This window comes from Neurospora hispaniola, assembly GCF_033458365.1.
Source record: "Neurospora hispaniola strain FGSC 10403 chromosome Unknown B0T23scaffold_2, whole genome shotgun sequence".
Lineage (NCBI taxonomy): Eukaryota > Fungi > Ascomycota > Sordariomycetes > Sordariales > Sordariaceae > Neurospora > Neurospora hispaniola.
Genome location: NW_026944407.1, coordinates 625,978 through 652,773, shown reverse-complemented (window position 1 = coordinate 652,773; position 26,796 = coordinate 625,978). Strand labels below are relative to the sequence as shown.

Sequence of the window (26,796 nt, the reverse complement as noted above, 5' to 3'; positions counted from 1 at the left end):
GACTCGGGATCGGATCTGTTAGATACGGTTGATGCGATTACCCCCCGCGTCTGCGAACAAAGCACACCGATTTTACCTTACTTGAGCGGACGTGGCTGGTCAGCTGCCAGCCTGATATGGAGATGTTAACCTCACATACATGCATGTTGTCTGGCCTGAACGAGTCTAGGTATGCAAGAATGATCGACGTCCCATGGTTGGTAAGTCATACTTCCGAACTGAACTCTTTCCATCCTCAACTCACCTCAGACGTCTCCCATGGTTCTTGAGGCTCACATTCGAGGCATTGTACCACTGTCAATCTGGAATTTCCCCACCGGTCAACTCCTGTAGTACACTAAGATTTATGCGTACAGTATTCGCATTCATTATGGTGTATCCGTGCAAATTCCGAACTCGATGATATTGTGGACTGGTGGCTGGTGTAGATGCCGTATCTTTCGAACACCAGTGGCTAGGTAAGTAGACTTGCTGTATATCAGTCCAAGCACAAACCGCAGTCGGACATTGCAAATCGTGGCTCCCAATCTCGCACCTACTTGCTTGCTGCTTTATCGTCCTCGGGTTCCTGTCGTGTCAGCCCAGCCACTTCAGCCACCTGCCAGGGCGATGGGAGGACAAAGACCAGAAGGAGGTTTCACGATCTTGAAGCGGCGGGCGGGAAGAAGGAGCATCGAAGAACTTCCGACGTCTGACTTCCGACGGACCTCTGGACTTCGGTTTCTGATCTCAAGTGTCCAATTGAACACCACGACAACACAGGCACAGGCGCATTCCTACCTTTACCTCAGCTAAAAGTCTTTCAATGCACACTGCATGCGCTTTGCTTCCCGAAACCAGGTACCTTATCATTTGTCTCACTTTCATGACACCTCGATCGAATCAGGCGACTGATGCCTCACGACATGACATGCAGTCGGTAAAGAAACACGCCCCTTGGGTAGAAACTGACTCGGACTCTACGATAACGCTGCCGCTTTGTCATGAAAGCCAGACCTGTTGTAAACACAGCGGTGGCTTGGTAATGGGGCTAAGTGCGCGCGAAACTGCGTTCAGTAGAAGAGACGACGTCGATGCCATGTACCAAGGCAACGGCCTCTTTCATGCCATATTCATACCTCTAAGTACCGCCACTCATCTGGCAGAGCGAGAAGCAAAGAGCAGTGGCCGTGTTTCCTTCCAGTTCGTTGGCCAACTTCGATTGTTCCTCCGCCTTGCATGGTCAATGAAGATTTCTCTGGGTTATAAGATACCTCTGCCTACCTTCCTCTACTAGTAGACAGGTAGTTTTGGCTTCGCTCACCATCCGGGCTACGTCTCATCTTGTTCTCCGTCCTCGAAAGAATTAATTTCACAACTTTGAGAAAAACCATTATCTTTTTCAACTTGCCATTCTCCGATTCGTTCACATCACTAAGCTCAGTCTCACGCCCGTCAACACCAGACCATTGACAACATGACAGCCGACAAGCGCGGTCCCCGCATCCACCGGATGACACTGTTCAAGATTCCGGATGAGACGAATCAGAAGAGGTTGTTAGATGCGTATCATGTTGTTGCGGAGGAACAGAAGAAGGTTCGTTGATGTTTTCACTGAGCTTGTTTTACTATTATATCCGACCGTCCCAGTCAGTTGCCATACTACTCCACCTTGATTAGGTACCTATCATGATCATGATGCCTGCAGTGCAGTGATCTTAGTTCGCCTCTCGGCCCATCCCGATCCGCTCCTTCCCCTTCAGTTCTCTTCCTCTTCACACTGAGTGGTATTTTCAAACTCTGTTCTTCCTCGCTCGCACCTTCCTTTCCCAGCTACCTCTCCAGTCTCCCCAATAGTCAGTCCTACAACCCCCCCCCCCCCCTTCTCTTCTCTCTCCCTCTCTTTCTTTTTCCCTCTCTTTCTTTTTCCCTTTCTTTTCAGTTCCCTTTTCTGTCCGTCCTCAGCTGCTCCAATCCATCTCAACCCCCCGCCAGTCAAGCAAATGCAAACGCAAAGTCAACCTACCTCTACTATTCTCACTCTGCTAACTTATCAGCTCGCCTCCCAAAAGGACGGCAAGCCCTACATTCTGCAACTGACGGCCGGCAAGACCCTTCCCGACCAAAAGGCCCGCGGCTACACCGTCGCCTCGTACATCGAGTTCGCATCCATGGACGACATGCGCTACTACGACAACGAGTGTCTCGCCCATGCTATGCTGAAGGAGATCGGCCCCAGCTTGAACTTGTCGGAGCCGCCCACTATCTTGTGTTTTGAGAAGAGCAATCTAGCGGCTGCGCAGGAGCCGTAGAGGGTTCAAGTTCTGGTTTGGGATGGTGGCCGAGAGGAATTTTGGGAGGAGAAGGGGAGGGGAAGGGGAAGGTGCAGGGTCGAGGTTGATGTCTGAGCTAGAAATATTTGTTTCTTTTCAAGTTAGTTCATTGAGCGTTGGGAAATCAATGGCTGACGAAGGATACCTTTACTAGTATATTACAGTCCACACAGGTATAAGATGACGGACGGATCAAGTATTCCTCTTAGTTCTTTAAGTGTAGTTGTTCTTACTCCTTCATCATCTGACCAATTTCCATCAAACGCCCCAAGCGCTACGCTAACCCAAACGTCCTTTGACCAAAAGCACTAAAGTTATCTCTCCCGTCCCTTTGCAAGTCCCACTGTTCGTCACGCAGAGCCACTTGATATTGCGACGCGGCTACCGGCCAGTAGTGACACGCCTCCCTCTCTGATAAGTAGAGGTAGAGGTACGTACGATACAGTGCAGTTACTTTGGTCATGATCTCTTCTCCATCACTTCCTTCATCTCCTCCGGAACTTTTGGATAGAGCGAATAAGTCGGCTTAAACCTGACAGCCTGTCTATCCGCCACCGTCTTCTGCATATGCTCCCTAACAGCCACCATATCCTTTTCCGAGGTAGTCTCACCACTATGAAGCCCCAGCTTCTTCCTCACGTCGCTCCACACGCCAAACAATTCCGCGATTCTCTCCAGAGCCGCCTCTTCCGTCCACTCGCGCCGGAATCTCTCCAGACGCTCATCATAGCCTTCCTGCTGCCGGAACTTGCCCAAGCGGAGGTCATGCGAATAGGTCTCCTCCGCCTGCGGGAACTTGTTTGCCTGGTCTTCACGTTTCAGGTTTTCTGCGTAGAGGAGGTTGTCGGTGTTGGCCTCTTCGATTTCCTTGTCCAATACTTCTTTCAGGCTTTCTCTTGCTTCGCTTGACAGCTGCTGCTGCTGCATGCGCACCTCGTCGTCGTCGTCGTCGTCGACGTCGCCGCTTTGAACTTTCAGCTTGAGCCACTCTAGGCCTCGGATCAGCTGGTAGAGAAGGTACCAGTGATATTCGTCGGCGGGGGTTGTGGCCCTTGATTGCAGCAGATCAAGCTCATCTAGTGACATCTTGAGCTCTTCAAGGTTACGTTGTTTTCTTTGGGGAGTATGTGTGAGTTGGGGATTGCGAGGCCGAGGTGAGAAATGATGAGGGTCGGTGCTGTTGAGGCTTGGAAGTCAGGGAGCTGGTGACAAGATTTATTTTGGATTTTGGACAACTTAAGGAGACAACAAACAGTGGTGGTTTTGTGGATTGAAAGAGATGGAAGGCTCTAGACGTCGTCTGCGAGAATACCAAACGGCAAAGATATCTCGGCGGGAAAGGTTTTCGGTGTTTGCGATGTGACTGAAAATATATCTCTCGCTTGACATTCTGTAATCCGATGAGTTGCTGAGATTTTGCTGAAAGGTTTGGTAGGTCTGGACAGCACACAAATGGTCAGGCAGATGGGACTGAAGCGGTTATTACCCAGTGCTTGTTAGAGAGCCAACACATGTTTTCTCTAACTGAACACATATCGAAATTGATATTGTTGTTAAGCATCCCATCACCAAGTGCTCATCTCATGCTCCAATCGCCGTTGAAAATGGATTGATAAGTGCATTTATCAACATCAAATACATCGCCAAAGACCACTACAATAGTCCTTCTTTTTTTAAGGAGTGCCCGTGGCGTACCTAGGTAGATGTGAGAGCCCAACAATAAAATTCGTTGCAACAAGATAACGCAAGACCACAAACACCAATGTCAATGAGATCTACTAAGTACAAGAGCTGCTCGACACTTCATGACAATCCATCATCGACGTATTTCAATTAGGCTTAACGCAAGCAAGCAAGAAGTCCCAACGCTGGGCCGTGCCTTTCTTCATCACCCCATTCGTTATCCGACTCTTCGTTCCAGATATTCATGAAAGCACTAAGTTCAACATATTCGATGAAAGAATGGCAAGACCCTCCGCCGATAGACGAGTCCTCACCCTCAATACCCTCGGTATAAAACCATGGGAGACGGTCGCCACCTCCCTTGACGTACTTGGAATACACCTCGACATATCGACGTCCATCGTGCCCATAGAACACCTTTTGGTCATTAATGGGCTCTCTCTTGTCTGTTGGTGTGTTCTCCTTGAGCTTGAGTCGATAATCAATGAACCAGACAGTGTCCGCTCTGGAGTCCACGAGTTGTTGGATGGTCGAAATCATTCGGTCGTAGATACTGATAATACCGATAACCTTTCCTGTATGATCACGAGAATACTGATCGGTCGCTTCAGGCTCTTGCTCCCAGAGCGGGTCGTACTCAAATGCGAGACCATGTTTTCCACCGAATCCGAAGTATCCCCATTTCTTCGAGCCAAAGGGGAAGCCAACTGCGAGCAGAGACCACATGTTTTTTATCTTCCACGATGAAGGCCGCATTATGAAGAGATCTTGATGGGGAAAGACACTGAAATAGTGTGGGGAGGCTGTGACTCGATGATCGGGTCGGTCTGCTTGGTTCGTTCGAGCGGATGACGGCGAGGAAGAAGAAACTGGTGCCGATAGAAAGAACCCCGTGGCCGGTATCAAATCGGTTTCGTGTTCTAACCCTTTATATGGGTCTTCGAGAGCTGGAGAAGGGTGTTGTAGTGCTCGAAGGTGTGGAGGAACGAACCTATACCTATAAAAGGAATCCAAATAGTACTCTGGGTAGGCCCTCCTCTTGGGATCCCACATCTGGTGTCTGAACACCCTTTCCATTACCGCTCGTGATTCCTTGCAGGCAGTCCAAAGTCCACCATCAATCATATATGTGGACACGTTACCAGCAGGTCCGGATGACATGGTTGCAGCCGGAACACTGATGTGAAGATTGGAATCGCCAGATTCCAAAGGGATTGGGCCGCAGATCACGTCGCATTCTTTGGGTTCAGAATCTTCCAGTTTCCGCTCTTCTATGCAGAAGATATGGACTCCAGGGCGGTCAAGCGGTCGAATAACAAGGTCCCAGATGTCGTAACGAAGCTCCCATGGTAACTTGGGAAACGGGTGGAATGTGGTCAGAGGCCCCGTGGTGACGCCGGGCAGTTGCGTGTGATCTGACATCCTGAAATAATAACCAATGGTAAATCGATGTGATTTCAAGGTGGGTACGATTGTTGGACCCTTGCGCCCAGGTATGAAGGGAGGCTTTGTCGAATCGGCAGCCCGGCCCTGTGGATATGAGCTTCACAGAAACGCCGACGCTGAGAGGAATGTTGAAGGCGTGAATGGGGGAAAGGGGATGAAGAGGAGAGAGGACAATGGGGAGGATGATGGAGTAAAGATAACAAAGGACTGGCTGGAATAAGAACAACTCCTTACCATCGAAATACTGCCATAATTGCCATTCAGTTTGTGATGGAAGGTGCACCAGTTGTCCCCCACCTGCCCGTCTTGCTCGTATTTCGTTTTATTAAGAAGGCACAGCACAGTCGCAGAGGAGAGGAGAAGGAACTGAACGAAACGGACACGAATGACCTGAATATTGGTCCTAGCGACACAGTCACTTGGGAGAGGTCATTGCTACCCATCATTCTTGGTTGCGGATGTCCATGTATGTAGAGGTAGTCAACGAACTAGACTATACCGACACATCATTGAGCTGTTCAACCGTCATACGGTTTTGACTCGCGTTCAAATTACATTTCTCACTACCTACTTTTGGCCACGAGGTTGTGCCTAAAATGATCATCGCCGTTATCATATTGCTGCTCAGTTAAGCAGCGTTAATATTCGTTATAAATTCCGGGCCTCATGCCACTTGGGGGAGCTATTTGGCTGCGTGAAGCGCACAATCCATATTGGAAATCACACATGACAATGACTGTAACCTATGTGAGAGCCCAGTCTCCTTGAACTTTCATAACCGCCTCAACGGCTAGTATTTCACCAACTCCTCTTCTATCGAGTGTCAAAACAGCCTAACTCCTTCGTGACGCAAAAGTTACAACTGCGAAACCCCGAGGTTAAACATCCAATTGACCCAGAGCCCGCAATGCAGTATCGCCCTCTAGGCCCAGACCAGTGGATAGAATCCCGATCACGGAGATTCTGAGTCCCAAAGACGACTAACCTATTCTGCTCACATCACACATAGCGCAGCGCCTGACCCCATATAATTTGCTTCCTCTCATTCCCAACTACTCATCGCTTGATCTTGTGCTCTGTTTTATGTTTGTCAAAACCTACACTACTGAGTATTTGTGAAAGAGGTCAACTAGGAGATATGAAGGAAAGGAATTGGGATGACCAACATGTGATTACATTAAACCAGCCACGGTTTCAGAAACCCGCAAGGAACCCCTTGCCAGATGCATAATGTATAACGAAAGATCAAGTGAAGAGAGACCAACCAAGTCAGATACAGCAATCCCCCGGTAGATTCCACAGGTCTTGAAGTGTCCACTGCCGCTATACAAGCCTAGGGCAGGCAGGCCAGTAGGCCAATATGCGGAGGATACCTCGAGTAATTTGAATCGACCGACTCGTCGCTGTCGTAGAGATCCCCAAACATGCGAACCTCAAACTCTTCAATAAACCAATGGCACGATCCTTGGCTCATGGCTGAGTTTTCACCATCAATGCCCTCGGTGTAATACTCATTAAGATAACCACCGCCACTTTCAACAAACTCGCGATACACTTCTACGAACTGGCACCCGTCACCTCCATAAAACACCTTCTGGCTGCTATCCAGCCTTCTGATGGCTGCGGGTGTATTTTGCTTAGCCTTGAGTCGGTAGTCAATGAGCCAAATCGTCTGAATCTGCTCAAAGTTTGAAACGGCCTTGTAGATACTGTCCATGACACCAACGGTACCGTCAGGCAACTTAAAGGAACCATCATCAAGCCAAATAGAGTCATCACGCCAAGTGGCGCCCCATGTTTGCCTTTCGCCCCAGCTTGGATCGTACTCAATGGCAAAACCTTTCCATCCGCAAAATCCAGGAAAGCCATATTTCTTTGCCCCAAATGGAAACCCGTGTTCAAGCGCTTGCCAGTAACCCTCATGTATATGCGGGGTCCAACTCGAGGGCCGAATAATGATGAGATCCTGCATTGGAAGCACAGTGACAGAACGCGGGGAGGCTGCAGCCTGACCTTTGGAATGGTCCGCTTTGTCCAGCTCATTGGAGCGCGGCGAACAGGGCAATGAAGGTGATGACCAAAAAAATGCCGTTGCCGGTACCCGAAGATATGAGCGCTCTGCGCCGTAGGGGTCAACGGGCGTGGGGGGCCTCTCGCGAGGCGAACGTGGAGGTCGAGGTGGAGAAGGAGACGAGTCGTCACTGCCAGGTGAAAGAGGAGGAGGAGGAGGCATATCGAAGTCCATACGATCTAAGAGCGTATCTTTCCAAAGTTTCCAGTATGCTGGGTATGCCTTCCTTATCGGATCCCACTTCTGGTGGTTGAACGTATGTTCCATCACTGCCCGTGACTCCTTGCAGGCGGTCCAGAGTCCGCCATCGACCATATACGTTGAGGGATTACCGTCGGGTCCGGACGACGAGGTCTTTGCGGGGACTGACACGTGAATGAATTTCTCGCCGATCACCAAAGGCGGACGCGGACGCTCAAAATGTAAAGGCACTGAAAGAATACGAGGGCATTGTATGTCATGTTCCTTTGCTGTATCATCTTCCGGCTCCCGCAGGTCCAAGCAAAAGATATGGGCCCCAGGGCGGTCAAGTGGGCGGATAGACTGCGTCCAGATCTCATTGCGTAATTCCCAGGGTAGCCTCGGAAACGGGTGGAAGGTCGCCAGAGGGGACATGGCCGGCTGAGAGGGATCTGACGTATTAACTAACGGTGGCGTGATTCGACGTGACTTGAAAATGAACGGCAGCTGGGCTCTCAAGAACGGAGGTATGCTGGAATAGTTGGCCTTTTTGAACGCAAGCCTCCCAAACGCTGAAAGACGGGTGAGTCGAAGACGTGGATGGGGGGAGACAGAATGCCGATGAGAAGGGCGAAGGGCTCAATATCAGAGGCGTAAAACTTTTCACCACTGGCTGCATCGTCATTTGGAAAACGGAAGGTGCGGCCGGTTAAACCTCACCTACCTCCACTATAATTGCATGATACTTCATGAATTGCAGTGGCCATTGAGGTACTCACTTTGTCAGAGTGCCGTTCCTTCCTCAGGGTTGGGATCTCAAGGAAGGAACAGCCATGGCCCTTCTACATCCAGTCAAGAGATATTCCCTTGATAGCAACAGGAAAGAGCCTGAGGGTAACCGACCCCTGACCCAACGTCCTGACCGCCCTGGATAGGTATGCTGGCTCTCTTCCACTTTCCTTGCTGCCCATGGTCTGCTGAACAGGCTCGTTCGTGTTGATGTTGTCGTTTTCACTTTCTCGCCGCCCCTGACATTGCCTTTGAGAACTTTGCGTAGGTCTGCCTTCATGATCATGTTGGTAGAACATCGTGTTGGTGGCAAAGCGGCTATCGAGGTATTATAAGTTGTTTCAAGACTAATGGTGATAATCGCGACCACTCTGACCGTGCATTTGTCCAACCGTACATCCTAGGGTATCAAATCCGTTACATTGCTCTTCTCATTTCGACGCTCGTCCATGTGAAAACTCGTGGAAAGGACAAGCCCGAGATGCCTGTCTGCCATAGACCGACACTCTACTTCGACGCCTCCTTCACCTCCTGCCACCTCCCCTCAGCAACACCAATGAACCCTCTCATCAACTCTCTCCCAATCACCGTACCGCCATGCTTCTCAATGCTCTTCACCTTCGTCTCTTCCCCGCTGCAGTCCACCACCACCGTGACCGTCTCCTTGCACAAGCTCTCCTCCAACCTATCCGGATCCAGCAAGATCCAGTGCCTGCTTTTCCTCTCTGCCGAGGTGCCCGAATCATCTCCGTGCTCCTTCTCCAGGAACACCGTCGCAGTGCAGGCAACCGGCAGTCCACGCACACCCAGCGCCATCTTCGCCTCCTCGCTCCGCGAGCACACCACCGCCTCGCGATCTGGATCCCACCGCGCCTGCGGCAGCTTCGTGTCGCGCAGCGCCGCCATGACGGCTGTCCAGGCTGCGTCAAATGGGTTTCCGTCGAAGGAGACGAATAGTAGGTCGATGTAGAGGACCCAGTAGGCCTTGAGCTCCGGTTTCCTTTCCTCCGCTTCTTCTTCCTCTTCCTGTGCCTCATCCACCTCCATCGCGCCCTCCTCCCTAGTCTCCTTAGGCGGAGTGTACCACACCCTCAGGCCCTTGGGATCCACCACCTTGCAGCTGTGCAGAAGCGAGTAGATGCGCGTGCTAAGCGTCTGCGCCAGCGTCGTGGGCGGCACGCCGGGTAGGAACTGCGGCGCGCAGCCGGTGGCTAGCTCGATGTTGGGAACCAGGAGGTCGTAGTCCTTTAGCTCATCGACATCGGCGCTGTCGTCATTGTCTTCTTCGCCGTACGAGGGCTCCCGCGGCCGGTACTGGGGGATGTTGGTGACGGGAAGGATCTCGGCGCGCACGCCGCAGACGACCGTGGTGTCGCCGGTGCGGACGAGTGCGCTACCGTTGGCGTGGGCGAGCGAGGACGTGTGGATGTGAACGGGGCGAGCCTCGTACGGGGCGCGACCGTTGGTACGGCAGGGGTTTTCGGGGTCGGTGAGGTTCGTGAGAAGGTACGGGTGAGGCGAGAGCTTGGCGAAGGTTGGTCGCGAGAAGCTCAGCGAAGGAGCTGGAACTGTGGCGGCCATTGTAACGGCTTGGTTTCTGATATTTGGTGACTTGTGGTTGTTATGGTGCCTGATGTGATTTCGGTTTGTTATATATCAGATTCAACCGTTGTCGAGTTGCCAACTGGCTGTACCAAGCTTGAAGTGGTTTTGTTTGGTGAAGGCTGCGATTTGTTTTTGGAGGAGGTTGTTTGGGAAATTTCCTCCAACCTGAAAGGCTATCAGCCTTGGTGGGGTTTGTTGCACGGCAGCCAGGATCGACCAATACGCCCCCCTGTACGAGGCTGCTTTGGGCAGCTGGATCCATGCAAAGCAAGTGCGCGCTGAGAAATCGCCTGATAGCCGCTGAATTAGCAACCTAGCGTGGCCTTTCAGGGCACTTCTACTTCCTGCAGGTGTCACCCGCGGACATGGGTCCAACATCAGCAAATCCCCTTGATCGTTTCACTGCATCAGCTCGAACCACTTTGTTTCTACTCGCACGATGAAACACGACAATGAATAATTCTTAAAATCTGCAATCACATCCAGCATGTCATATATCCTACGTATCATATCATCATATACAATGGTTTTTCCCTTGCGACCAAGTTATCTAACCCCGTGACCAAAAACCTGCCGCCAAGCCCGCCACCTCTTTTCCCTTCGTCATAACGATTTCATGTCCACCATCCATTACAACAGCCTTAAATCCATCTTCTCCCAACACTGACGTGGCGTCGTGTATCAGTTCCTCCTTGACAATTACCGGATCCGTTGAGCCAAGAATCAGCAAGACTTTTCCACCCAAAAGTCCCGGCAACGGTTCTGCCCCGGCTCCCTCATCGGCACCAGGAGAAGAAGTCTTTCGCCTAGCAGCCAAAAGCTGACCGAGCTTTAGCCAATCCTCCCGCTGTTCGTAAATGGGCGCATGCCGAATGCTGCTCATAAAAGCCGTGAGGAATCCCTGCTGGTGCTGGACCTGCCAGGCCATCACCGAGGAAACTGTGCTGTTGGGCCTGTGCGGCGAGAGAACCGCATTGTCGAACGAGTCCCCGCCGCTGGCGTCGCTGTTTTTGTGATGCTTCTTGATGGACTGTTCACTGTTGCTGGTGGCGGTTACGACCTCGCTAGCCATTTTGGCTTCGGATGTCGTTGTCGCTGACTGAGGAGTGATCCGTCGGCGTATGAGCCACCGGAGCAGACTCTCGGGAAGCAGCCCTTCGGAGTAAAGGATCCTGCTCCTTCGGCTCACGTGTTCTGACCGGATCAGTCCTGCGCTTGCCACGAGTATCAAGGACCGGATCATGTGCGAGTAGTATCTGGCGAACGAGACGGCGATGCCTCCGCCTAGGGAATAACCAATCATGTGGAATCCGTTGTCGCCGGTCCAGGGCAGATTTGAAGATGCCAAAGCCAGGAGGATCTGAGTCGAGTAAAGCCGGATGTCAAAGGGGATGTCTGTTGGAGTATCGGAATAACCGCGGCCGAAAAAGTCAAACAGCATGACTCTGTAACCTTTTTCCACGAGCGCCTCTCCAAGTATTCCCAAGCTCAAACATGGTGTGCTGATGCCGTGTAACAGAAGAACCTTCTCGCCGTCTTCAGGCCCCCATTCGAATACCTTGATGATTCCATATGGGGTCTCAACGTCCCTTGCACCTGGTAGAGCATCTGGGGGGTATGGAAGTGAGGAGGTTCCTTCTTTGGGCAACTGTGGAAGGTGGGTGGCTCTTGGCGATGGGATTATTATTGGCTTCGTGGTCGAGTTTTGGCTCATCAGCATGTGGGCACTCAACCCCAAGGATACACCCACTGCCCCAAGAACGAGACAAGATGTAGTGACCTGAGGGCGGAGGTTAGAAGCCCAGGCCGTCATCATGGGGCTGCAAGAGTGTGGTTTTGAGATCCGACTCCGCTGAAAGTTGACCCGGAAGGACTCGTCGTTTGCCTCGAAATTAGAAGCTTTCAAAGGATGAGAAAGGGCCTTGAATGTGTGGCCTTCAGTGAGCGTCCTCGGATAGGATACTAAACCGGAAGTCTACTTTTCGCGTTGAAGGTAGTGTTCTAGGCAAGTTTCGGAAGTCGATTTGTCCATCCGGTGAGGTTTTGTTAGATTAGTCATGGCATAAAAAGACTTCCATGAACCGATAACCGACGAGAGTTGTGATCGTAGGAATGGTAGTGGCTGCCAAGGAAAAGCGGGTCGGTGTCGGTGTCGGCGGAGCGGGTCTTCAAGCAAAATGCGCCTACTGTAACTGTCCTCCCCAAAGACGGAAATCCTCCGAACAACCAACCACAAGTTTGAAGTTGTCGTGATCCGTTTTCCCTGCCGCCAACATCATGACTTTTAATAAACATCACAAGTCAGCAGCAAGCTGAGGATGATCAGCGGTCCTCCTCAGGGTTTTGACTTCTCTCGTCGGTAGAAGCTCCTCAGTCTGGTGAGCTGTCGTCGTATGACACCCTTCTCCTTCTCCCCGTCACTATCCGAAAGCTCCACGGAGAACGACGGCCGGCCGGAGCCGTTGGGGTCTTTGACCAGCTTCCGAGGAGGTGGACGCTCGCCAGTTGAAGAGGAGCGTCTTTCGGCGGCACTCAACCACGTCCGGTGTGAGACGTCTTGTCCAGAAGTTGCAAAGCCTTGCATCCATCCGCTTGGTGTGGATTTGGTCCGGCGGTGTTCTGGCGGCTCCATTGCGCGCACCATGGGATCCAGCAGCGAGGAGTAAGCCGAATCATGGTGATTGTCCGAGGAATTGTGATGCTCTTGTTCTGAGAGAGGCATAGAGTCTGGAGGGCTCATAAGCTTCAGAGAGGTTGACCGGCGCCCAAAGATCCTGGGCATCTTTGCGCTCCTGGGCTCGATGAATAAAATTGATACAGCTTGGCCGGATGGTATCGTCGATGAACAGGTTGTTCCTGTAATCTGGGCTCGATCTTCCTGTCTTACTGTGATATATGAGGCGGGGCGGGGCGGCAGCTGAGGGCGGGATAGAAAGGAGGGGTGATGATCTTTCTTTTTTCGTCTAACGAGGCGGAACAAAGGGTTTGTGGGGAATCTTGTGGTTGTCTCTTCCAGGTTTTCGCTCGGCACAACCGGAATGCTTTGCACGCTCCTGAGATAATCCAGCTCGATTACAACCTATCTTGTGACGAAGTCGAGGTGATGTAGTCTCAGCACATGCCGTGAGAGAGAGAGGAGAAAAAAAAAAAAAAAAAAAAAAAAAAAAAAGCGCCGGCATACTCATGTCATGGGGTACTTATGATCCATGCCCCCAAAAACTCGCCCTTTTTACGCGGGGCAACTTCACGCGCCAAGGAGGTCTGGAGGTCGCCCAAAAATGATCTGCTCATCCCCTGACTTGCCTTTTTTGGGGGGTGTGAAGCCTGTCGAATGGAAAGCTGTGTTTCTGTCGTCGGCTTCTGATTCGATCACGGCTGGGTAGGCGCACTTGTACATTTGCGTGCATCGAACCCGTCTCTACGGCATCCCATCACAGCTTGCACATTCGGTCAGGGGACAAAGGCGGTGCTACCGACCTGCTTCAGCTGTTCTAACTGGCTGCAGTCGTTGGATAGGAGCTGAGAACAAACAAGACAGTCTTAGGATACGAGAACAGGCAAAAGTTTGGTGGACCATATGGCATACATACTCTTTCAACAGCGGGCACTTGAATATATCTTCTTATGGGAAAGGTTTAGCTCCTTTCCTCGTCCAAAGTTATGGCAGCTTTGGAAGTTGGGAAGGTTGCAGCCTCTTTTGCGGACCAGTGCTGATGTTGTTTGCATCACTTTCCCTCAAACCTACCTAGATGCATATCGTTTTTGAAGCATCCAAACGCAGAACGATTTTTCAACTTGCGCTCTGATCGAGTCCCCAACTTCGCTGCCAGCTTGCTTGTCAAGGAACATACACTGTGACAAGTAGGCCAGGGTGCCAATCCAGTTGCTTGTTTGTAAGTTGTGATTTCTTCATACACAGTCACCAAGCGTCTGATTGCACCCCCGTTGGCCGTATCAACACAGTCTCAAAGCATCTTTGTTGCATAGCTGTTTCTCCTGAGATAGGGCGAAAGTTCGGCAAAGTTGCGGAGCTGTATCAAGTGTTTCCAAATCCGCTTCTCTAAGATGGTGGGCATTGCCTCGAAGATAACTGTGATTCCTCATCTCGAGTATAATATCATTAAAGACCTGTGAGCCTAGGATTTGGCGACTGAAGCGGTAATTTTCTCGATGAATTCAACAATCGTACCCATCCATCGGTTGCGTCGAAGGGATTGCGGGTTTCATTGTGCCACCACAGCGGGTTATGCGTAGCATCAAGGACGTTGGTGTTATAGACATGCTTCATGGCTCCTCTCACTTCCCAGCTCAAGAATTGTTCTTGACGAGGGATGATACCGTCTCCTCGATTTGCTGGTCGGACAGACCTAGAACCATCTGGGTTAGTCATCGGTCCAAATAAGATGTAAAAGGACGCCATAACCTACCTTCCAGCGACTGACTCTTCTCCTTACCGAACTCTGCAAAGACCGAGCGTTAGAAGGAACACCAAACAGTAGAGCATGATATCATATGGTCTGGATCCACCAACCGAATCTCGCATAGACCTTGGGTAGCGTGCCGGACGCATCTCGAATCAAAATCGGTGTCGCCGGGTTATCCTTCTTCATGGCAGGGTAGTTTCGGAGGAGGAACGATCTGGGTTGAAAGAATTGAAGTTAATCTGGGGCTCATTCATCTAATCAAATCAGCGGAGGCGGGTATTGCTCGAGTCATTCACGCTGCTGTGTTGACGGGAGACTCCATCCGTAGGGCTGGGATCATTCACCTTGTGGCAGCGCTGTGCTCGCCCGTCTGGCAGAACAGGAAGCGGACCTCCTTCAAGCCCTTGTTGAAAGCAAATCTGCCTGACATGATTGCGATGAAGGCAATCTCGAATTACAGAGGCGCAAGAATTGGCAGATGGGGGTATCGATTGAGTGGTCGTCGTTGTCCTACGGGCAGGGGCACCTTTGCGACAAGCAAGCAAGCGGGGGAGGTTGCCGACCAAAAGCTCCACCTGGGATTTGAGATGCACAATTACAGCCGCCTGCATAAGAAAGCTCTTTGCACAAAGATTTGAGGAGGGCGCACAAAGCCGGGCTTCCCCAACGGTGCACGAGCCACAAAATGCTGAAAGACAGAAAGTCCATGTTATCTCCGCAGTCCTCAACAAGAGACAGCGGTTTCTTTGCCCTGGGCACGAAATGATGACTCGTCGAAAACCTTCAGCGTCTTCAGCTTAGAATATTGGTCAGATAAGAAGTGCTCTGAAAAGATTTCAAGACCATCGCGCTCATCAAGTTTGCACCATTTCAAGGTGCGTGCATGAGATTCTGTTATGTACCGATAAGGTGGCCCGGGGCGGGCTGTTAACGAACAATATTGAATGTGCTGCTCACTCTGTACTGATGTACAGTCCCTGACTAACTAAGTCGCCGACTCCGAAATTCAGACCGGACTTTGGGAGCTCCACTTTCAGCTCCAATCCACTTTCGCCCCGGCGCCCTAAGAAGTCCAAACCTCCTCGAGACTCAATTCGGACATCCCATCCCCAAACCATCCCACCTCGAGTCGAGTCGCAAGTCCCCTCCGGCACAATGGCCCCGATGAACAACTTCTTCCGCGCGGCGCGCCCCGTTTTCCGCAACACCTTCTTCACCTCCAACGCCGCCCGCAATGGCGGCAAGCGTTTCCAGAGCACAGCGAGTTCGGAGCAGGCGCAAGAGTCCTTCTTCAAGCGCATGTGGAACAGCCCGGTTGGCTTCAAGACGGTGCACTTCTGGTATGTTGTTTTGTTGAGGAACCTTTTAGGCCTTTTGGAGTCGGCGCAACAGCAGCAGTAACAACAACAACGACAACGCAATGATCAACATTAAAAAAAAAGATTCGGACAAAGATGCGTTCCAATGAGCAAGAGCAAAGGCTAATCCATGTCCATTTAAAAAACAACAGGGCCCCTGTCATGAAATGGGGTCTCGTCCTCGCAGGTATCTCCGACTTTGCGCGCCCGGCCGAGAAGCTCTCGCTCACCCAGAACGCCGCCCTGACTGCCACCGGTCTCATCTGGACCCGCTGGTGCTTGATCATCAAGCCCAAGAACTACCTGTGCGTTTTCCTTCTTCCATCTTGTCGCCCTTCGTTTTGACCCTACCAACAAACCTACGTCATCCCATTCCCAACAACAATCACCACCACCAATACCATCTTGACGTCCATCTCCTGGTCCATACCTATCCCTTCTTTCTCCCCCAATATAACAGTCCTACTCTCTTTTACCCAACCCAGAACTAACTTTTCTTGTTTTCTCACAGTCTCGCCGCCGTCAACTTCTTCCTTGGCATCGTCGGTGTCGTTCAAGTCTCCCGCATCCTCATGTGGCAACAATCCCAAAAGAACAAGACCCTCCCCGCCGCTGCTGAGGAGGTCAAGGAAAACGTTAAGGAGGAGGTTAAGAAGGTCGTCAAGGCCTAAACTTTCGAACGTCACGAAATCGATCGATTGATGACGAGCCATTGAGGTTCTGGTATAGTCGGTAGTCGGGAGTCGGTAGTCGGGAGTCGGGAGTCCAAGTCCAAGCCGAAGTCAAAAAGTCGAAAACACGTAGAGGCTGGCATTTCGTCAAAAAAAGGGTTTTGAAGTGATACGACAGGAGCTGAAATCACATGCCGACTGTGACTATAAGACTGCGGCAACGGCAACGGCTATAGCGAAGCTGACGTCGATGGAATGTGGAAGGGCAGCGCCACGACTTTGAAGTGTCTGCATCGACGGATGGCGGGGTGGACGGACTTATGTCATCGGAAGGAGCCGGGGTCTTCATATTGGTGATGTGCTTGATTCTGATTAGATCAGATACAAAGTCTTGACGGTGGATGTGTAGGTGTAGGTGAAGATGAGGTACAGTTCCGGAGGCGGCAAAGTGCGCGGCTTATAACGATCCAAGGCGAAGGCAACTTCACCATGTGATTCATCTCTTATGCTGATTTCGGCACTAGATATTATAACATTATTTCTATTTTTCTCTTCGATGGGATCCAATATCTGCGCCCGTTCTATCATCTGCAATCATGGAAATGTTCCCTGATGAACAGTTGGACTCACCAAAGCTTTCAGGCGGTTGCAGCATTTCGAAAACAATAGGAATTATGTGACTGTTTCTTCTCTAGATTCGCGCTGCTTCCAAAGCTTATCCAGGTATCTCATAACAAAATGGGTCGCCCAACGTCGAGCGCTGACGATACAAATACTAGAAAGAATATACAATAATGACCAAAAAAGGCTGCCCCCAAAAACCAAAAGCTTGCGCTTGCGTCGTGTATCATCTGGGATGAGAACACCCATCGAACAAGAAATAGAGATACAAATCCAACGCCAGCGATGAAGATATTAAAAACATTTGAACCTGAATAAGAACCTTTACATCCTTCTCTCTATGACGGGGTATCCGCTTTTCTTCCTCTTCATCCTCAATTCCCATTCGAGACACTGGACATGGCAAACCGACGGTAACAAACATCGATATTATTCATTGTCAACGTCCCTCGTTCTCGTCCGAGCATTCATTCGCGCTTCCATGGCGGTAGCCTGATCGAAGCTTCCCCTACGGCCCCAATTCTGAGGCTGCCGCTTGAGGAACGCGCCGACGGCTCCTAGGTAGCCCTCATGTCTGAGGAAGTAAGCCTGCTTGGCGCCCTTGCTCCAGAACTTAATGGCGTAGCTGAGCGTGTTCATGGTCTGCGGGTGTCCCCTGATGAAGGACCCACCGAAGTAGATGTTGCTGAGTTCGTGTATCTGGCTCTGCAGATAAGCGAGCTGTCCAATGTTGTTACTGATCGCGTACAGCAACGAGACCGAGACATCGGCACTCGAGAAATGCTTGTTGCCAGGCAAAGTTGTTGATGATGTAGAGGGGCCGCCGGCCTCGGTGGCGCTGGATAGCACCTCGTCAACGTCGACCGGGCTAAGTCCACCGCTGTCCTCGGCTTCCGTCTCGGCTTGTCGCTTCAAACGGAACACCTTTCCAAAAGAGCTGGCAATGGTAGTGCTCTTGAGGCCGATCTTGCCATAGTCGGTGCCGTAAATGTCGCCGACCAGCATGTCGACTTTACTGTTGTCACCCTTGGATGCCATATCTAGCATCTCATCGAAGCTACGAGCTCCGGTGAGGAGACTTAGCAGGCCCCAAAGCGTGCCGCCACCGAGTGATGTACCGCCCACACGCTGATAGTCCCGAGGCCCTGTTACTTTTAAGAACGAGACTCCGGACCCGATATTTACCAGGAGGTATGGATATCTGTGGGTAGAGGGATCGACGAAGTTCATTGGGTCTGCTTCTGAGTAGGTGAAGACTTCGCGGGGGATTTCAGTGATGAAGAAGTCGAGTCCTTTAGTTATGCCTATTAGCAATAGTTTCCATGCTAGTATGCATGAATGACATACCTATTATCAGACACTCCATCTCATCTTCACGGATGACATCGACTCCCAAAACGTCGCGAATCATGTCGTAAAACTTGTATGCGCCACCGCCCGTAGCCATGACGCACAGCTCGGGGCCAATGTTAGACTCATTGAGCATTTGGTGTTTGTGCTTGAGGGCGCGCATGAACTCGAGACAATCATCAATGTGGTCGGTTTCGAAGCTGACGAAGTTGAGGCGTCCACCTGGTTCCGTGGAGTGAGGTTCGCGGGAGAAGTACACCAGTTTAGCCAAAGAACCGCCGATCTATCCGAGGTATCAACCATTAACAATGCGTCCGATAGGATATCAACGGGAAGTAATTGTGAAAGCGTATCCATACATCAACAGCGATATGGCTCACTATCGCAGTGTGGTTCGGTAGTCTGATGTCCTTAGACTCTTGACGGTTTGGTGAACCACCGCGGCTGCTGCTTCCACTTGGTGTCTGTGGCGGCGAAGCGCTGCCGTGCTCAACGATGAATGCGCCCTCGACATTGATGCGAACAGAGCCCGGATGGCTCAAAGCAGTGTCGAGCTCAATTGGACCAGCAGTAGATGCGCGCTGGCGGTTGGCTGATGGGGGTGACGTTGTCGCGGAGGTCAAGGCTGTGACAGGAGTCGACGCAGTCGCAATCTCAGGGCTGGTAATGGTAGGCGTTGTAGCAGTGGTAAGCGCAGCGTTCGGAGAGAGATGAGTGGTCAATTGGCCGGTCTGCGATGGTAGGCCGTCATTCCTCAGCTCTGGGTCGCGAGATTCGGGTTGTTGGTGGTCGGCTTGTGGTCGCGACGATGGTTGTTGCAGGTGGGGAGCAATAGCCTCGGCTTCGGCTTGGTTGCTCTCTGACGACATGTTGTATCTGTTGTTGTTCACAACACGGAGAAAAAGGGTAGGTTGAGGTTAGAACAACAAGAGCGGTTCAAGGAGGCATGAATGTGTCTTTGAGGGCGGCCATTCGGAGAGCGCTTTTTGGACGAGACAGACTTGTCAGAGACCTTTTAAAGGAGGAGGGATACTGAAAACTACATTGTAGATCATATCCCGGGTGTCTTTGGTGGTGATCTACTGTGTAGTCAGAGGTGGGCCACAAAAACGGCCGCACGGGTTATCGATAAGGTGCTACTGCAAGAAGAGGATCCACATCAACATCCCATGGCTTGCAGGCCTAGTCCTGCCGATTCCAACCCTGTCTACGAAAACCCCAACAAATACCGTGACGATTGTGAATCCTTTCGCCCGAGACATTGCACATCATGATCCTTCCGTCTGGAGGGTGCAGGCGTCACATTGTCATCGCATGTTCACTTTGGACTGGATTTCACGATTGAAACGGTCACTAGCATGGTCTGACCTCCAAATACCCGAGCCTGCTACTCAAGTCTTCGTCTGCGCCGTCTTCCGTGCCACCTATCTCTCGTCAGCCTGAGCGTCGCGACAACCGGTTCCGTACTTGTATTGTAGATCCCTCCCGGGCAGATGGGAACATGTAAGTAACACCACTCAGCGCAACGGTGCAACTAGCCATCCGCTTATTTATTTAAAACCAGCAAAGGCATGTAATATGTGAAACCACACTTTGAAGGATCATTACGTATTGCCCATTTTTCTAGCCCTACTGTGCTGTCTGCCGTCCATCCCTCCTCCTCGTGTTGCTCCTCCACAGCTTGCAGTAATCATCAATGCCATCCTGGCGACTTAGCACAAGCTACTCCGACTCCGACACAAACCAAAATCAAGACCGACAGAAACAGAATTCCAAATCGCCCTTCCAGCATTTTGTGCACAAGCCCCCAGAATAACCCCATAGAGCCCGCCGGTTTCGTCCATCAACCATCGACCCACAAAGAGTGTAGCGTAAGCCAAAGAAAAAAGAAATAACCCGCCGATAAAAAAAGAAGGTCATGATACATAAGCCTTGCACCGGAGGGGAACATGCCTGATGCTCCGACATGCGACTGTGGGGAAATGGTTCGGCTCGGCGCAGGTACGTCGACTCCACAGCGCCGAAAATACCGAAATCGGTTTACGTTTTCCCCAGAGCGGGGACAGAATCGAACGGGGAATGAAAGGTGATTTGATGACAGCCGACAAGCCGGCGGCATAATGGCGGGGGTTCCCGCACGTCCGAACCCAGAAAGGACAGTGGAAGACCACCCCGCATTTTCACACGGTAAGCTTCCGTCATCCACTGATGCAAACAGTCTTGAGGTTGTCTTGACCCATTCCTCAATCCGGTTATCAGATCGATCATTTTAACGAACCATACATAGCAGATATCTGAAAAACATTGTAAGAAATTCAAGATACTCAAAACAAGTCCCCTCCAGGCACGGCGACAAAGATGGCCGTCAGGATCGCCGACAGCACCACGGCGCACAACATGCTCTGCACCGCAATCGTGTCTTGAATCTGGCGAAGCATGGGCTCCTGGATCCACACCTCTCGATCAAAGATCTTGCGGATCACGTTGCGCTGCTGGTACCGGACCAGCCACGGCTCGTCCTCATAGCTGTTGCCGGACCCGAAGCTATCAAACGACCGCTTCGCCTTGCCCTCTTCCCCATCCTCCTCCTCCGCCATGAACAGCTCCCACGGACGAATATGTCGGTGGTGCAACCCGTGCAGGACCACGCACATACCCTTGTACGCCGCAATCAGCGTGGAGGTGCCCAGCACCCAGCCGATGGCCGCCAGGGCGCGGTAGCCGCGGCCCGCGTTGGACAAAGCCAGCACGATGGCGACCATGGTGCTGATCAGGATGAGCGCGACGCCGAGCCCCCGTGCAAAGAAGACGCGCGCCGGGTTGCCGTTGCAGATGGACCAGCGGATGAAGTTGGGGTGCGCCTGACGACGCAGCGCGGATTCGATAGGCGTGATGATGATGCGGAATGCGGACGGGTGCGTCGTGTGTGCAAGCGCTTGAAGTACGGCTTTTTGCTCCTTGTCGGAGAGGTTCAGCTGCCGGGGCGCGTCGTCCATGATATAAGTGGCGATCACACGGTCGATTTCTTTTCGGAAGGGTTGTATGGTGACTGTTTGGTTTGGATTCTCCGTCAGTCAACATTGCCCCCTTCGATTCGGTATTCGACAGCAGCTATCGCATGCATATCATGCCTCCGTGGGAGTGTGGCATATGAAAATTCGGAAAAAAAAAAAAAAAAACGAGCAGGAGACGTATGCTTACACGGTGGCTTGATGCCTGCTGTGGCAAAGGCATCGCTCGCTTGCGTGCGGTACGTTGTCGCCATACTGGACCCGTTATACTCGGAGGAAAACGTCTCCTGGTGGTAGCCACGCGGAGTGTCCGGCGGCGTTCCGAACGGGTTGTTGCTGCCCATCCGAGTGCCCTCGGGTAAGTCTGATGTACTTCGGCCTCTTGGACTGGACAAGACTGGGGTCGACCCCTTTTCGAAATCAGTACCCTTGAATATCTCGACAGTCACGTCTCCTGTTTTGCAGTTCGGCTTCTTGCGGGCCTTCTCAGCCTGCTCTTTCTGAATCTTCTGAATGGCTTCCTCCTCCATGGCCGGTGTCCATTCTGGAGCAAGAGCAAGGTCCCACGTTTTGGCTTGCTCGAAGCGCTTCATGTAGTCACGATACCACAAAAAAAATTGCAAGTTCTCAGCTGACCGCTCCACGTATATCAGGTAGTTCATAAAGTCACGGACGGTACATGGCTACATACGGCTAGTCAGCCACTGGTCTGTCTTAATGTGAGGCAGGATCAAGCACTGACTGGACATGTTCCCCCCTCGATAATTTTATCAAAGCTCAATGCTGTTGGGATTCCTGCGATGCTACCCGGGTTGACTGGCCTCAGGCTTGGTTCTGTCTTCTCTGATCCTGCTTCACTGTCTCTGGCAGGGGAGTTGCTGATGGTGTTCTGGCCGGTGCTGGGCTCGTCACTCAGTGAGTTGTTGTTCTTGTCGACGTAAGCTGGACGTCGGTATGTGAGAGGTAGGAGACCCATCGTGATGGGAGGTTGGACTGCTGTTGATGGAGGAACACTCGCCACTGGGTTTGGGGTTTTGAGGCGATAGGGTGCCAATATGTCGTGCTGCAAATCTCCAAGCGATAACATGAAGGGGTAAGGCAAAACAAAAGAGAAGGAGAGGCTAATTGTTTATATAGTATCGTCTTGTCCTGGAGCAAATCCTAACTAGAGATCGCCTTCGTCAATCTCGATCTTGATCAGGCATCATCCATCCATGTGTACCAGGCACTCCAGGGTGGGCGGAAGCGGGATGTCGAAAATGACAAACGGGTACGAGAAAAACAAGAACATGGCATAAAACTATTCAAGCCGTCAGCCCCTAATTGGTCTGCCAGGCCTGAATCCATTGCTTTTTTGAGACCTGGACCCCTCTCGAAGTCAGGGCAAGAGGGCTTCCAATGCTGTTGACAGTACACCACATGGCGATATCAGCATGCGTGGCGCATTCAACGAAGCAGTATAATTTGGTATCAGTGTCTTTTCGACGCGCGAGCTGGCGAAGGAGGCGTTACGTATCAGGAACAAATGGGTTTAGGGCGTCAAGATTTTCCTCCACAAACCAACCATTGTCGCGGACGATCCAAGGACCAGCTTTTCACTACGCCCTTCTCGATCAAAAGCAATAAACATCGGGAATATCGACACTGGGCTGTTAAGCTGCAAAGGGAAAGTATCACCGTAATGAGGCTGTCTGGCGACTTCGTGATTGGCGGGATTCGGGACACCCGGCCGGCTTGGCTCTCGAAGTCCGCTCTTGAGGTTTTACGCACAGTCTTTTTTTTTTTTTTTTTTTTCGTTTTGATTATGACATGCATCTGCTATGATTGCGCACATGAGAGCGGAGAAAATCGAATTGTTCCCAGAAAAAGTCGACAAGTCAGGCACGGGCATTCCTCGAGAATTTACTTCCGTCGTCGTTTGTCACTGTTACGGCAGCGCTGCGGCGAAGTGGAAGTCTTCGATGACTTCAACCACGTCGTAGCAACGTCCGACCCGAGAAAGCTTTCACTATGGTTGAAGATCGGTGGAATGGCTTTTTGATCTTCGATGCGACCCTTCACTGGGAATGGGATCCCTTAAGATGAAGCCCGATCGGAGCGGAGCCCGGCCTCTTTCAATGGTGCCCTTCGTCAGGACTAAAGTGCCGGTGCCGTGGAACTGGGTACTGGCATTTCCCTCCATTGTTTGTGGACCAAACAACAGCTAGGGACCAATTGTATCTGCTGGAAACGACAAGGTCGTCATCCGGTTAGTCGCCGTGCTGTGCTCGGACACGAAAGATAATCTTAAAAAGTTGAAAGACAGGATGTCAATGTCTCCCAAGAGATAGGAATTGCTTTCAGACACATGATGTCAAGGAGTACACCTAATGGAAAGGGAATATGGGTTAGCACACTCCAACCACGCCTGAATATCACACTGCCGCCAACCAACCGCCCCCGAACATGCAACAATGACAGCCATACTCGACACCGACGTTACGCATCCATTCCCGCCAAGAACATCCGACATGAAGCTGCTCCGTCCCCTTCGCCATGAAACCCGAATGGTCTTTTTCCCCGTCCAGAGTTCGGTCCATACGCAATTTGATCGGCGGGGCGGCAGCACGAATCTGCTGCGCCTATCAGGGGTTCACTTTTTCCAGGGAGACTCTCAGAGGCCCCGAAGGGCCTCGGTGATTGATAGTGGCTGCAGCACATATTCCTTTTTCTCGACCTACATACCTTGAAAGACTTCAATGTGGTTGCACCACAGCAGCTGGCTGCTGACAAGAGCTCCAATGGATTCACTTTTGTCTCTCCCGCTTCTGGAACAGCAAAACACCAATGTCTGAGGCGAATAGCTTTTGTCTTGAGAACAGACTCGCTCACTTGCTCCTCGCTCCTTCACTCCCTCACACTGGCTGCGTATTTTCAGACTTCTGCTGTTGATCATTCATCCCCATCCCCATCCCCTTTGTTTCACCAACGTTCAGCCAGCTCCATGACACATGGAGGCCGGTGACTGCAAATCACCATGGACAATATCTCGGGGATACTCCGGAGCATAAGCTCCCCGCAGGGTGGACCGGCGGAGGGAGTGCTGTGCATGGACTCCGGACTAGTCAAATCACCCTTTCGGTCCCGTGGAGCCTTTGAACCAAACACATGGTGCACAACCACGCAGTGAAAGTTTATCCTCTAGAACAATATCTCAAAAGACACCTGGACCCTTGTTTTCGCCCAGTGCCCCAGTCGGGCCCAGCACGGATGTCGATGTACACTAATGTCTTACTTCGCTTCGCTCGGACTACATCCGAGGTAAGACATCCCTTTGCTTCTTGTCGCCTTTTCGTGCTCGCTTACTTGTCCTGATTTCCTTTTTCCATCTTGTTTCCCCTCTTTCTCCACGGTCGATGTTCGTTCTGGGGGGTTTTGGCCGACCTGGTTAGGTTGTGATTCAAGACAAGTATACTGCGTACGGTAAAGTCCATTGTTTGTCTGCGCGGGCGCGTGTGCTTGTGCCTGAAGCTACAGCTAGCTGCCACAGAAAGCTGTTCTGCTCGAACGTCGTTTTAATTTAGTTCCCTTCTTTCTTTCAGGTTTCTTTCAGCTCTCCCGCCTGTTTGTCTTCGCCGCATCAATCGTCTCAATGGGAGACTCTCTAACTTATTGGTTATTCTATAAAATTCTTCTGTTTCAGAGGGGAAAACTAGGGCAACGTACATCAACAGGGTGAAAAAGGAAGCCCGAATTTTCCCCAGAGTAACTCATGGAGACCGCTTGAGATTCCTCCCATCGCCAAGCCGCTCTCAGCTGGTTTTACTTCTTTCTGGTCGCTCGAACCTGATCATAACAAAGCCACCGTCCCTGCTATCGTTCCCGCCGCCGCCGCCGCCGCCGCCCGGCCGGCCCTCTTCTTCCCAAACACCAGATGACAATGAACCCCGCCCGCCCTGCGCTGTCCTAGATTGGACCTGGCGGCCCAGGCACCGGCGGGCACATCAAGGTCCATTATGTAGCTCCGATGCCACAACGGGGCGGACCGAGTGGTCTCATGGTTTAATGGTATACCTGATGATCAAAATGCGTAGTACTTTTGTGAAGTCAATGGCAGCTGGGACAGTGCTGTTCGTTCGACAAGATTACCTATGCAACTTAATGGTTTGGCGGGGGCATGGCTGGAAATGAGGGTCTGAGTTGGGGTAAAACCGGGGTTTGTTTTCTTGGATTACGAGCACTTTACCACTATCACATACCTACCGGAAACATCCCAGTACAGCAAACCTTTTTGACGTTTACCTTATCTCAGTTAACTGACTTTGTGTAAGCAGTTTCTTGGCCGGTTATGAAATCAAAAGCTTGTGTAGTTTATCAAAAGAATATTCTTGCTTTTCCTGTCATTTACTGATATACTGCTTTGCTCGGTGGGTTAGATGGTTTTGTTGTTTATGGAACACATTTCCACGTCCTATCTTGACAAGCTCACATGCTTTAGACCAAACGCTTTACCTGGGGGATGCAGAGGCGTCATATGACTGTCCTCCTGAAAATGCATCGTACTGAAAGCTCTTCAACCGACTGGCCATCATCTACCAGAGGCTCATATGCCTACATATGATGCACATCCTGAAGTTAGAGTGTCCTCAACACTTTGCTCTGACACCTCCCCGCGACCGCCTACTACCCGCAGAATCATCAAATAACATCCAAAACATCTAAATTTCCGCAAGCCCCTCACTACAGGGTAATTTCTTTCACAAATTCTTTCCTCTTCCTAATAAATATGTGAGAGCTTCGAGTAATCAACGCCCGTGATGCTGCAACCTGCGTACCCGGTGAGCCCGACTATGTACCCGAAGGAATGCTCCAAGCCCCTGTCTTTCCCAGCGGGACGGTCCGAGCCGCCCTGTTGGTAAAACGCACCCTTGACAGAACCACAACTCCCAAGCAGGGACTATGGTGATCGTTATCAAAACAGGCTCGCCACAATTTCGAACAGAGGTCAGTTCCCCACTCTTTTAGGGCCAAAAGGTCCAAGCGCCGTCCCAGTTACCTGGTTGCTGGTAAATGAATCGTAAAGTTGTGTTCCGAGTCATTCTGCTCGTTCAGTTTGTCAGTCTTAAACGGGGTGAGCTCGTGATCTCTAGGCAAGTTAGTTATCCCAACTTTCATCTTCTGCTGAGTTGGCGCATAAGCACGAGACTTTGTAAGATTGTTCCTTCTTTTCTGCGCTGCTATGTCCCCTTTCAAGTTCAGAATTGGAGCTCGAACTATGGAAATCTCACTGTCTTTT

The 26,796-nt window shown here is 51.3% G+C and overlaps 12 protein-coding genes across 12 annotated transcripts; 3 read left to right on the top strand and 9 right to left on the bottom strand.

Annotated features, from left to right (window-relative positions):
• Positions 1 to 1,366: 1,366 nt before the first annotated feature.
• B0T23DRAFT_64794 (uncharacterized protein) lies at positions 1,367 to 2,499 on the top strand. Its single transcript, XM_062841591.1, has 2 exons — positions 1,367 to 1,576; positions 2,037 to 2,499. Exons 1-2 carry the CDS (start codon positions 1,457 to 1,459, stop codon positions 2,289 to 2,291), a joined length of 375 nt encoding a protein of 124 aa, XP_062695038.1. The 5' UTR covers positions 1,367 to 1,456; the 3' UTR covers positions 2,292 to 2,499.
• Positions 2,500 to 2,546: 47 nt separating this feature from the next.
• B0T23DRAFT_352022 (uncharacterized protein) lies at positions 2,547 to 3,398 on the bottom strand (the record flags this gene model as incomplete). The annotated part of the gene is made up of 1 exon (XM_062836087.1): positions 2,547 to 3,398. The coding sequence occupies one exon, from the start codon at positions 3,396 to 3,398 to the stop codon at positions 2,772 to 2,774; it is 627 nt and encodes a 208-aa protein (XP_062695037.1). The 3' UTR covers positions 2,547 to 2,771.
• A 476-nt stretch (positions 3,399 to 3,874) lies between these two features.
• B0T23DRAFT_372643 (uncharacterized protein) lies at positions 3,875 to 5,453 on the bottom strand. The gene has a single exon (XM_062836745.1). It carries the CDS (start codon positions 5,415 to 5,417, stop codon positions 4,152 to 4,154), a length of 1,266 nt encoding a protein of 421 aa, XP_062695036.1. The 5' UTR covers positions 5,418 to 5,453; the 3' UTR covers positions 3,875 to 4,151.
• A 1,321-nt stretch (positions 5,454 to 6,774) lies between these two features.
• Positions 6,775 to 7,779, bottom strand: B0T23DRAFT_402013 (uncharacterized protein; the record flags this gene model as incomplete). The annotated part of the gene is made up of 1 exon (XM_062838632.1): positions 6,775 to 7,779. One exon carries the CDS (start codon positions 7,777 to 7,779, stop codon positions 6,775 to 6,777), a length of 1,005 nt encoding a protein of 334 aa, XP_062695035.1.
• A 1,098-nt stretch (positions 7,780 to 8,877) lies between these two features.
• On the bottom strand, positions 8,878 to 10,224 carry B0T23DRAFT_64742 (ribosomal protein S5 domain 2-type protein). The gene has a single exon (XM_062841588.1). The coding sequence runs from the start codon at positions 10,060 to 10,062 to the stop codon at positions 8,989 to 8,991; it is 1,074 nt and encodes a 357-aa protein (XP_062695034.1). The 5' UTR covers positions 10,063 to 10,224; the 3' UTR covers positions 8,878 to 8,988.
• A 315-nt stretch (positions 10,225 to 10,539) lies between these two features.
• B0T23DRAFT_64740 (alpha/beta-hydrolase) lies at positions 10,540 to 12,161 on the bottom strand. Its single transcript, XM_062841587.1, has one exon. It carries the CDS (start codon positions 11,900 to 11,902, stop codon positions 10,637 to 10,639), a length of 1,266 nt encoding a protein of 421 aa, XP_062695033.1. The 5' UTR covers positions 11,903 to 12,161; the 3' UTR covers positions 10,540 to 10,636.
• Positions 12,162 to 12,958, bottom strand: B0T23DRAFT_64739 (uncharacterized protein). The gene has a single exon (XM_062841586.1). The coding sequence runs from the start codon at positions 12,866 to 12,868 to the stop codon at positions 12,422 to 12,424; it is 447 nt and encodes a 148-aa protein (XP_062695032.1). The 5' UTR covers positions 12,869 to 12,958; the 3' UTR covers positions 12,162 to 12,421.
• A 1,436-nt stretch (positions 12,959 to 14,394) lies between these two features.
• B0T23DRAFT_425955 (NADH-ubiquinone oxidoreductase 10.5 kDa subunit) lies at positions 14,395 to 14,940 on the bottom strand (the record flags this gene model as incomplete). The annotated part of the gene is made up of 4 exons (XM_062839944.1): positions 14,395 to 14,453; positions 14,514 to 14,546; positions 14,618 to 14,724; positions 14,855 to 14,940. 4 exons carry the CDS (start codon positions 14,938 to 14,940, stop codon positions 14,395 to 14,397), a joined length of 285 nt encoding a protein of 94 aa, XP_062695031.1.
• Positions 14,941 to 15,311: 371 nt separating this feature from the next.
• Positions 15,312 to 16,746, top strand: B0T23DRAFT_64675 (uncharacterized protein). Its single transcript, XM_062841585.1, has 4 exons — positions 15,312 to 15,385; positions 15,485 to 15,850; positions 16,021 to 16,173; positions 16,380 to 16,746. Exons 2-4 carry the CDS (start codon positions 15,666 to 15,668, stop codon positions 16,537 to 16,539), a joined length of 498 nt encoding a protein of 165 aa, XP_062695030.1. The 5' UTR covers positions 15,312 to 15,385; positions 15,485 to 15,665; the 3' UTR covers positions 16,540 to 16,746.
• Positions 16,747 to 17,214: 468 nt separating this feature from the next.
• Positions 17,215 to 19,573, bottom strand: B0T23DRAFT_372631 (fumble-domain-containing protein). Its single transcript, XM_062836744.1, has 3 exons — positions 18,870 to 19,573; positions 18,508 to 18,793; positions 17,215 to 18,452 (listed from the first exon to the last, which is right to left on the bottom strand). Exons 1-3 carry the CDS (start codon positions 19,377 to 19,379, stop codon positions 17,590 to 17,592), a joined length of 1,659 nt encoding a protein of 552 aa, XP_062695029.1. The 5' UTR covers positions 19,380 to 19,573; the 3' UTR covers positions 17,215 to 17,589.
• A 1,261-nt stretch (positions 19,574 to 20,834) lies between these two features.
• B0T23DRAFT_393092 (uncharacterized protein) lies at positions 20,835 to 22,497 on the bottom strand (the record flags this gene model as incomplete). Its single annotated transcript, XM_062838052.1, has 3 exons — positions 20,835 to 21,559; positions 21,712 to 22,204; positions 22,264 to 22,497. 3 exons carry the CDS (start codon positions 22,495 to 22,497, stop codon positions 20,835 to 20,837), a joined length of 1,452 nt encoding a protein of 483 aa, XP_062695028.1.
• A 330-nt stretch (positions 22,498 to 22,827) lies between these two features.
• Positions 22,828 to 23,780, top strand: B0T23DRAFT_64621 (uncharacterized protein). The gene has a single exon (XM_062841583.1). It carries the CDS (start codon positions 23,047 to 23,049, stop codon positions 23,560 to 23,562), a length of 516 nt encoding a protein of 171 aa, XP_062695027.1. The 5' UTR covers positions 22,828 to 23,046; the 3' UTR covers positions 23,563 to 23,780.
• Positions 23,781 to 26,796: the final 3,016 nt, after the last annotated feature.

Coding starts and splice junctions, on each gene's coding strand:
- B0T23DRAFT_64794 (XM_062841591.1), top strand. CDS start 1,457: ATGACAGCCGACAAGCGCGGTCCCCGCATCCACCGGATGACACTGTTC. Junction 1,577..2,036: donor TTGCGGAGGAACAGAAGAAG/GTTCGTTGATGT, acceptor CTAACTTATCAG/CTCGCCTCCCAAAAGGACGG.
- B0T23DRAFT_372643 (XM_062836745.1), bottom strand. CDS start 5,417: ATGTCAGATCACACGCAACTGCCCGGCGTCACCACGGGGCCTCTGACC.
- B0T23DRAFT_64742 (XM_062841588.1), bottom strand. CDS start 10,062: ATGGCCGCCACAGTTCCAGCTCCTTCGCTGAGCTTCTCGCGACCAACC.
- B0T23DRAFT_64740 (XM_062841587.1), bottom strand. CDS start 11,902: ATGATGACGGCCTGGGCTTCTAACCTCCGCCCTCAGGTCACTACATCT.
- B0T23DRAFT_64739 (XM_062841586.1), bottom strand. CDS start 12,868: ATGCCCAGGATCTTTGGGCGCCGGTCAACCTCTCTGAAGCTTATGAGC.
- B0T23DRAFT_64675 (XM_062841585.1), top strand. CDS start 15,666: ATGGCCCCGATGAACAACTTCTTCCGCGCGGCGCGCCCCGTTTTCCGC. Junction 15,851..16,020: donor TTCAAGACGGTGCACTTCTG/GTATGTTGTTTT, acceptor AAAAAACAACAG/GGCCCCTGTCATGAAATGGG. Junction 16,174..16,379: donor ATCAAGCCCAAGAACTACCT/GTGCGTTTTCCT, acceptor GTTTTCTCACAG/TCTCGCCGCCGTCAACTTCT.
- B0T23DRAFT_372631 (XM_062836744.1), bottom strand. CDS start 19,379: ATGTCGTCAGAGAGCAACCAAGCCGAAGCCGAGGCTATTGCTCCCCAC. Junction 18,794..18,869: donor TGAGCCATATCGCTGTTGAT/GTATGGATACGC, acceptor TACCTCGGATAG/ATCGGCGGTTCTTTGGCTAA. Junction 18,453..18,507: donor GATGGAGTGTCTGATAATAG/GTATGTCATTCA, acceptor GCATAACTAAAG/GACTCGACTTCTTCATCACT.
- B0T23DRAFT_64621 (XM_062841583.1), top strand. CDS start 23,047: ATGGGTTTAGGGCGTCAAGATTTTCCTCCACAAACCAACCATTGTCGC.